A 9944-nucleotide genomic window follows, 5' to 3' on the forward strand; every position below is an offset into this window, starting at 1 on the left:
ACTTATTAAATTATTCCAAAATATTTTTTTTCGTATTTTGAGAAAGAAAGATAGTAGTATATGTTCCAATGTGATGAAATAGCAAGGCAATGATCAAGGTCTGAAGAGCAACTATAAATAAGATGCATAAATAATCAAAAAGTTAATTAGGATATTATAGATTATTACGCTAATAACGTATGGCAAATTGGCAATAATATCTATATACACAACCAAAGAAAATACTCCCTTCGTCCCACAAAAGATGTCACACATATGAGATGGCACGTGATTTTAGGAGGTTTTGTTTTGTGTGTTAGATGGAGAGAGAAAATATAATTTTTATATGAGAGATAACTTTTTCTAAAAATGAAAATGTGACATCTTTTGTGCGACAAACTAAAAAGGAAAGTGTGACCTCTTTTGTGAGACGGAGGGAGTATAACAATAGAACAGATGATGCACTTCGATCTTATGAAAAAGTAAATCCCATTTTGCATCACAATTCGTTCCCAGATAACAAATCCACATGCTGCTTTTTGGAAATTTTTTTTTGAATGCACTACAGGAGTTTTAAAGGTAAGATTGGAATGAGTAAAATAAAACAGAAATAATGATTAATTTTTTCACAAAAATGTGAATATTTCATACTACAAGAGTTAAAATTTGCGTAAAATTGAAATTGAAATTCTCGAGCTTTCATATTCATCACTTATCTTTATCAAGCAACGTCGAATAATAACTGTCTACCAGTCTACCACAAACATGAGTGCATAGCTGGAGTGGAATTTCTCCTTAAATAGACTTTTTTGCATTTTATATATATAGACAAAGAAATTTCTTATGGAGATAAAAATGTTTGAAACGGGGTGCGTTATCATGCCAACTTTTCTTAAATTGCTAACTTGCTAACTCATCATTGTAGTGTATTAAAAATGTCAGCACGATCAAATTAAATGTCAATACATATTTGTATTGACATTTTGATAAACTGCGTTGACATTTAAATATTAATGTCAACACAATATATTAAAATATCAACTTAACTTTATGTTGATATTTCAGTATCATCGTGGTGACATTTTTAATATACTACGTTGATGAATTAGCAAGTTAGTAATTTAAGAAAAGTTAGCAACAGATCACACCCGATTCGAAAACTCTATATGTTTTTGTCCTAAGTTTTACTTTATGTAAAATGTTTAGTGTTGTATTCATACGAAACTCTAATACTCCATATGTTAAGTGCTGTATTCATTTGTGAGTATTTTATCATAAGAAAAGAGGGATATGAAAATATGAGGAAAAAAAAAGATGGGAAAAAAGTAAAAAAATATTACTACTCCACTAGTTTACTACATTATACGAATGACACATTATAATATTATTAGTAATTGGAGTACAAAGGATGAAAATCTGTCATACGGAGTACATAATAAGTAACATGGAAGAACGCAAAACTAGTCATAATATAAACTATCCAGATTAAATACGTAAAAATAAGTTATTTCACTTGTGGAAGAGTGAAAATGCTATTTATAATTATTTCACATGTGAAAAATGACGCTTTCCAGATTATATATGTACATTCTTTAGTCATAAATTGGAATAATAATTATTCTTCTTACTTCTGCATCAATGTACTTATTACTTAGAATATTTGCATCACATTAATTTATATTGGTACACACAAATTACAATTATTGGTAGATTGCGTGCGAAAGAGTGAAGAGATTATTATACTGAATTGATGGTTGGATGAAGCAATGTAGCATAGTTAACTCAAAGCCTTACTTAAAGGGGAAATCAAACCTAAGGCTTTATTTTATATATTTCAGAGCTTTATATATGTCGTCTATTCCAATTCATAATCTTCATATTATCAAAGATATCTCAATTCGCAAGACCTTTAAATTCAAATACAAAGAAACTTTTGATTAATTGTTTTTTAATTCGTAAACTATTAATCCTATTATATGATGTTATTCCCCACGAGTCCGACAGCGAACTAACACTGTGACATATTTAAATCCATTCCAACAAGATGGCACAATCATAATAAACTCACACAAATATTTGATTGAATCTTTCTTTTGCTTGACGGGCATTTTCCTTCGTACTAACTCAAATAAAATGTTAATGGTATGTTTGATAGTGTGTCACTCCAATTTATGATAAATTGTTTTATTCTTACACACAAAACAATACAGTAACTCATTTAAAAAAAACAAAAACAATTAGCGTGTAAGAGACGATAATATGATCTACTTGGATTAGATAATTTAGAACTCTTCTCAACTCAATAATTTTCATAGTTTAGGGGTAATAGTAATATAGTTTTCTCAAAAAATAATTAAAAAATATAACATCATGAAACACAATTAAATGACGGTAAACACACATAATGTCGATAGAGGTGAAGGTAAGAATTCCATTTCTCAAAATATAGAAAACGTGGATGAAAAAAATGGTTGTTTAGTGGGATGGAGTGGACATTATGAAAAAAATGGTTGTTTAGTGGGATGGAGTGAAGTGGTGAAGAATAAGATATATTGCTGTCAGATAAATAGTTAATATATTTACTTCATCTGTACTTTATCCTATACTAGTATCACATCCATGTACGGCTCAATTGATTTTCTATTTGCATTAATTCAAAACTGTGAATTCATATATAGTACTGCACTGTACTGAATAAGAAACATTATTATTATTTCAAGTTCTAAATTCACAAATTTATACAAAAGCAATTTAATGTACCAATAAAAACTCATATAATCAATAAGTTTTAAACTAAAAATTGCACACAAATCGCATATCATTTAAATCCCTTTTCGATTTATACTACAGATCAATCACAAACACATGTCAATAAAAATAATTTCCGTTGGGTATATAATTTAATTTGATTCAAATGACATTGACTAATTATATCCCAAATTCAGCCTATTATTGAGTAAGGTGTTAATAAAATAATAATATGGTTACAAATAAATCTCTAAAAATATATATATGTAATTGAAACTTGATAAGTGGTTAAATTTAATTAATTATTATAATCTAATCCAAATAAAAATATAGGGGGAGTTTTGGAAGTATTTAGGAAAATATCGTTTTAAAATAAATATTAGTATTATTTAAATAAAACTGGTTTTTTGGCACACATATACTATACACACGATCATTTATTAACTGCCTTCCACTATATTTCATTGATAAACATCTGCACCTAATTACTACTACTTTATCTGGGCAAGATCAATTCCTAATTTTATGTGTTGGATTGGAATTTGAATGGATAAAAGAGGAGAAACATGAAATTGTAGTCGTATGTTGTAAATTCCTTTGTGGTTTGATTTTGAAGCTGTAATTAGGCGATTATGTTGTTGTTCGCAGCCGTAAAAGTAGGTTACAGATTAGGGAAGGAGACTTCGATCGTGTCATTGAAAATCTAAAACAAACTACTAGCCGAACATTGAAAATCAACCACGCAATTTTATGGGAGAAGCAACGGTGAATTAGTATGTAGGAGTACTATATTGAATATGAAATTAAATGATTGACCGTACCGTTTATTAGTGATTCTTTGATTGATTGACACTTTATTAATACTACTATATTTTTGTATTAGGCTATGATTTGCTATATAGCCTCGTTATAATATGATAGGAGATTATGTATTTTCATTATTATATCATCTTGATCATAGTACATATGAAGATATGTCCGCTCAAATCAAGAATGAAAAGCTTTTTCTACACATGGCTCAATCATCTATGTGATGTATTTCGATTGAATACCGGAAGAAATAGTACAAAACACCCCAAAAAGTAAAAAATTGTTCCTAATGGAATATTTATTAGTTGAACAACTATTATAAAATCTCTAAAATTAAAAAAATGTTCCTAATGAAAACGTAATGATTGAACATTGTGAAGCCCCAATGTTTTGAGCGAAAAAAAGCTTGGGGTATAAAGAATGATGCTAGGAAAAGTAGAAGAGACATAATGTAAAAGAAAATCACATAGTGCATATGCTTCAGTGTTTTTAGAGTAGATAAATAACATATGTTTACTAAAGAACAACAAGTCGCCATTTGTCAAAACTGTGAGCGGAGTGATAACTTGAGTGGCATGTAATGGAAATTCGAAGTTATATTCCATTATCCAAGAACTTGGATCTCCATACTTGTCCATCTTCCAAATTTTAGTACGTCCTAAATGCAATGCATCGCATATACATAGTCGACCCTCTAAAATGCATAGCTGATACCGACATAATAAAACCCGACGCCACCACTGTGCAGGAACTATAAATATAACCTTGAGAAGGGGTGGATCCTTAAGAGGAAAACTGGTGAAGAGCTCTGTTTCAAGATCAAAGCAACAAATCAAAAAATTATTCTCAAGGTCACATGCAAGCCAGTGAATATTTCCGTTCAAAAATATAGCATAATCAAGTGACGGTCTATATGTAATCTTTAGCGCGTGAGGCAGCCTAATTGCCGCTGGTGCTGGGATCCTTCTCCATGAACATTCTCCTCCTAGAGTGTACACATGACAGAACCTAGATTCATCGACACATAAAATCTTATATTGTCCACTTAATTTGCTCACCCCAAATCCAAATAGACACCTACGTGCAGGTAGAGGAGGAAGATCAATATATTCACGAGTCATTGGATTGACTACGAAGAGAATATCATTATTATCATCCAATCCATCCCACAACAAAAGCAAACCATCAACTGAACTAAGTACAAACCGATGGTGAGGAGTTGAAGAAGGGGGCAAGTCGAATTGAAAAAGTGGTCGGCCGTCCTCATTAGCCACTGCATACCCCTTCTTGTCTCGACGAACGAAAGCCATGAATTGTTTCACAAGTAGACCATCCCCTTCTATTAGATCACGCCATGACTTACAAACGGTCCGACACCTCATAATGCATCTGTTCGGGAGTCTCGAAAGGATCTCTCTCCATATTTCTTGCGGTAACCATATTTCTTGCGAATCGCGTGTCTCCTTATTACGGCGGCTTATGAAAAGTAAGAATAAATTAGGGATAGAAACTAAGATGATAATAATCTTTTCGTACATATTTATACTATAGGATTTGGGAGATATTCCTATATGACTATATCAAATCCTAATCGAAAAGTTCGTATTCAGTTAGGGATGTACCTGATCGGTTTTCTACTTTGATGAAATTTCAAAAAATGAATATTGTATTCTCCTATCTAACAAGTAGATCAAGTGTTAGTATATTATCTCAACAATATACGAGGCCAAATTTGAACAAGTCATTTATAAATAATTTAAATTTTTTGTACTAAGGTGATTTCATACATTTAGAGACCCAAAGAAAAGTTATATTCAAATATTTACGCATATACATTATGTCAAATTTAGAAAATAAAATAAAATCATACTACTATATCTTTTTTATCAAAATTAATTACAATAATGCGAATAAATAAAATAATTCTTTTCGTACATATTTATAGTATAGGATTTATAACAAATCCTAATCAACATCGAAATAAATTAAATACTAAGTATAATTAAGGAAGATAAAATTCACATCAAATCCTAACTAATCAAATCCTAACTATATAAGGAGAAGTACGTGGGCTGAAGAAGAAAAAATTCACATCATATCTGATGATTTGATTAACATTTTTTTCTGATTTGAATAATATTTAATGGGGCATATTTTTATCTTTCAGTTTTAAATATTAGTTGTATTAATTATAGTTATCATTATTGAAATAAAATACTTATCTCAAAAATATGTTACCCTTGATTTTTATTTTTAATACTCCATATTTTATATATTTGATGATTTGATTAACATTCAATTGGGGCATATATTTATCATTCAATTTTAAATACTCCATCCGTCCCGCACTACTTGCACTTGTTTCCTTTCTGGGCGTCCCAAGTTATTTGCACTCTTTTCATTTTTAGTAACAATTTATACCTACAGCCGTAATTGTTGACTTTGTCTATCACTCATTCCTTAATCTCCGTGCCCAAAAGGAAATGTGCGAGTAGTGCGAGACGGAGGGAGTACTACTGTATGACTTAATTTATAGCTATCATTTTTAAAAATATTTTATTAAAAATGATAACTACAATTATATTTTCAGATTTCACCAAAATTTCGTTGTTTAAGAAAGAAAAAAATAATTAAGTATGCAATATTTTTGAGCTAAATATAATACAATGTCTTCATTATTTAGTAATATAGTATGAAAACAAGAAAGAAATAAGAATTAAAATATTGAAAAAGATGAAGAAAGAGATGCTTTTTAGTAATATGAAAACAAGAAAGAAATAAGAATTAAAATATTGAAAAATATGAAGAAAGAGAATGGTGATAGAAGTTTGCGTTTTGTTCATGAATTTGTGCGTATTGAGCACTACATATTGTGCTGTGTTTTAGGAAATCTACCCCCTTGAAATTAAGGTCGGTTGCTCGGGAGTGGATCCCCGCTGTAGTGAAAACACGACAGGGGATGCTGTGCTATTTAAACGGCGACGTATTGGGTCAACTTTTTCAAACTCTACTTTATCCAAATAGCTTTAACTCATGATTCAATAACCATTCTATAGTATACTTTATTTTAGTGATTTAAGTTGTACAATAGTTTTATAAAATAACGATTAATTAGTATCGAACTACTCATTAAAACTTATGGCTTATTTAGTTCACTAATTAAAATTTCTAAATTTTATATTTAGTTGCATGCTCATTTCAATTTCATTTAAATATTAATATTATGATAAATTAATTTAATATCAATACATTATTATTTAAAATCATAGCTAAACCTTATCTGTTGCAATTGGGAGCTATCAATTTCTTTTGTTGTGATCCTGGAATCGACCACGCCAGAGGCCAGACTCCCAAGGTACACATTTCGAACACGCTAGAGGCCAGACTCCCAAGGTACATACTCTCGAGTCTTGACTCGACCCATAAGGTGTAAATGATTCATATCGATCAGTTATCCGCTGCAGTATATGATCTTTGCATGCTCGGATTCATCCAACCGGGGGAGGCGTTTGTGGTGCGTAATGTCGCTAACATGGTCCCTCCATATGACAAGGTCTTACAAATAAATACTACCAGTTTCATAAAATCGTAAGCTTCTGCTTTGACACTCTATGTAACTCTGTTTCTGCTGCTCCAGACCCAATATTCCGGAGCAGGCTCTGCTATAGAGTATGCTGTCCTGCACCTCAAGGTGAAACTACGTACAGAGACAGGCTCTGCTATAGAGCAGGTTTGTTACATTTTGTTTTATCCTCCCACTCTACTCTTATATTCCTTCTCCCCTTCACACCCCTCTCTACTCTCATCTCTCATATCCTACACACAATTGAAAATCGACAACCATGAGTAAGAATTTGTGGACATCTGTGGTTACTGTCGCTGCCATTGCTACTACTGTTGGCATAATACTCGTTACCCGCCCGACGTCGCAGCACTCTCGCACGCCGACAACCGAGGCAGCCTTGGAAGGCCTCGCGCCCGACGTCGCAGCCCCCTCGCACGCCGACAACGCCGCTGAAGCCACAGCCGCAGCCGCTGAAGCCGAGGCCGCCTTGGAAGCCGCTGAAGCCCCAGCCGCAGACGCTGTAGCCGGGGAAGCTGCCACGGGCAACGCCGCTATCGTCGCTGTAGCGGCATTCTTCCGCGCCGCTATTGCTGGTCCTGTCCAACAAACGGTGGCCTACTCCATCTTAAGCGCCTTGGCGGCCAACGTCGCCCGCAACTCCGCAGTCCAAGTCGGCGTCAGCGTCGCGGAAGTCCTCAACAACACCGACCAAGCCCTCGCTGCAGCCAACAACGCTTTAGAAGCTGCCTATTTAGTCACCGACGCCAACGCCGCTGCCGGCGTCGCCGCTGATCCTGATCTTGCGAATTACCTCGGACTTGAGGTTGATGATGACGCCGTCGAAGCCCCCTCGCCCGCCGTCCTCGCTCAAGCCGAGGCCGCTATTGATTCCGCCGAGCAAGTTACTGAAACCGCCGAGAACGTCAGGGGAAATGCCAACGCCCTCGCTGAAGACGCGTTGAACAACGCCGACATGGCTGTCGCCGCCGCTGATGTGGGACTAACTATGGCCGCCGCCGATTTAGCCGCCACCGCGGCCGTGAGAGTCCACAACGCCGCCATCCGAGCCCACAACGGCGTCATCCAAGCCCGCACCGCGGTCGCCCAAGCCCAAAACTATACTGAAGCCGTCGCCGCTATCATGGCCTACGCCGCCACCGTGGCCACCGCTGAAGCGGCAGCCGCTGCCGATGAAGCCGCCTAATGATCCAGTCAGCGCTGAAAGAAATAGGATTTGGGAGATAATGACTATATCAAATCCTAATCGAAAAGTTCGTATTCAATTAGGGATGTTCCTAATCAGGTTTACTTTGATGAAATTTCAAAAAAATGAATATTTTATTCTCCTATCTAAATACTTTGTGCTATCCTTCTTATTCACAATTTCTTTCTCCCGTTGCATTATTGGATTTTCTCAAAAAAATGGAATTTTGATTTTTCTTTTTTACGTAATTTTGATTGGGTCTGTTTAATGGGTAGTCTTTATCAACATAGTACTAATCAAATACAGTACCACAATTTTTAATGATTTTATCAATTTAAATTTTAAACTTTATTGAATTTATCTCAACTTTTGCCAAAATATTACTCGTTGTTTCCTATCCCTTGGCAAGGGACTTTGTCACGTACTTCTTCGGTGTACATTTTTCATTTCTGATCATCCAATATAAATATGAGCATTTCTATTTATTAAAAGTTGTAATGACTATACATTGCGAAACGGCCTCAATTGATGATTCTGGATTCGCCGATGGTAGCAAAAAAGAGAAATAGGATGAGGAGGAGGCCGAAAGGATAGGATGAGGCGGAGCTAAATTTCAATTGATTTTTACAATTCAGGTGTGAGGTGGGTAGTTTGGTCAATTGATAAATATTGGGAGTGAAATAATATGAAAAAGAAGAGAAAAGATAAAAGAAAAATACAAAAATCACTTATTCCGAAAAATTCGCATGGCTCGATCCCATTTTCTAAAAGGTTAACGAATTTAATCTAAAATATGGAAAGGTCAGCGAATCGAGACTCATATTCCGAAATCTCTATCTTTTAAAAATAGACCAATTCTATTTAAAGAAACTTACTTCTCATTCTCCACTAACAATACTCTAATCACTTCATATTGTTATCTCTATTTTATTTTATCAATTATGCACTAAAACTCGTACCATTTAAAATATTTCTATTTTTTAGGGACGGAGGGAGTAATACGCATTGGCCATTGAACAACAAATCACCATTCGTCAAAACTTTAAGTAGAGTGGTACATATGATGGTGATTTGAAGGTATATTTAATTATCTTATAACTTGCCTCTCCATAGTTGTCCATCTTTAAAATTTTAGCAATATTTATAGGATATGATGTATCGTTATAAACATAGTCGATCCTCTAAAATACATAGATGGTATCCCATATATCTATCTATACAATATATAAAAGGGGAGTTTTGGGAGGTTTTGAATTATCATTTTGTGCTGAGGGGTGTAAATGCAATTAATATAAAATTCAGAAATTAAATTTAGAAATTAATTCTAATAAATATATAATCCTAATATACATATATATTAGTTGGTTCCCCACGTTTAGTTTAGTTGGTTTCCCACCTTTCTTCTTATTTGTGGAGATTAGTTTCCATGTTTCATATTAAATTAAAAAAATACTCCTACCATTATATATATTTTCCGTTGGGTATATAATTTAATTTGATTCAAATGACATTGACTAATTATATCCCAAAATTCAGCCTGTTATTGAGTAAGGTGTTAATAAAATAATAATATGGTTACAAATAAATCTTTAAAAATATATATATGTAATTTAAACTTGATAAGTGTTAAATTTAAGT

General features: G+C 33.7%; 2 protein-coding genes across 3 annotated transcripts; one reads left to right on the plus strand and one right to left on the minus strand.

The window, feature by feature from the left end:
* Nucleotides 1-4301: 4301 nt before the first annotated feature.
* LOC121790375 lies at nt 4302-4847 on the minus strand (the record flags this gene model as incomplete). Its single annotated transcript, XM_042188610.1, has 1 exon — nt 4302-4847. A coding segment is annotated over exon 1 (546 nt), but the record flags the coding sequence as incomplete, so codon positions are not given.
* Nucleotides 4848-6850: 2003 nt separating this feature from the next.
* Nucleotides 6851-8487, plus strand: LOC121790376 (uncharacterized PPE family protein PPE38-like). 2 transcript variants are annotated; one of them, XM_042188612.1, is made up of 4 exons: nt 6851-6930; nt 7002-7090; nt 7175-7267; nt 7470-8487. In XM_042188612.1, the coding sequence occupies exons 2-4, from the start codon at nt 7016-7018 to the stop codon at nt 8304-8306; spliced, it is 1005 nt and encodes a 334-aa protein (XP_042044546.1). In that variant the 5' UTR covers nt 6851-6930; nt 7002-7015; the 3' UTR covers nt 8307-8487. The 2 variants fall into 2 exon arrangements, with proteins under 2 accessions (XP_042044546.1, XP_042044545.1); XM_042188611.1 differs by having other exon boundaries at nt 6851-7090.
* Nucleotides 8488-9944: the final 1457 nt, after the last annotated feature.

This window comes from Salvia splendens, unplaced genomic scaffold (genome assembly GCF_004379255.2).
Source record: "Salvia splendens isolate huo1 unplaced genomic scaffold, SspV2 ctg494, whole genome shotgun sequence".
NCBI lineage: Eukaryota > Viridiplantae > Streptophyta > Magnoliopsida > Lamiales > Lamiaceae > Salvia > Salvia splendens.

Bases quoted from the DNA above. Each gene is read 5' to 3' on its own strand.
- LOC121790376 (XM_042188611.1), top strand. From the start codon at position 6,971: ATGATTCATATCGATCAGTTATCCGCTGCAGTATATGATCTTTGCATG. The intron at 7,091-7,174 runs GTCTTACAAATA...CTGCTGCTCCAG, and splicing joins TGGTCCCTCCATATGACAAG to ACCCAATATTCCGGAGCAGG. The intron at 7,268-7,469 runs GTTTGTTACATT...CCGACGTCGCAG, and splicing joins CAGGCTCTGCTATAGAGCAG to CACTCTCGCACGCCGACAAC.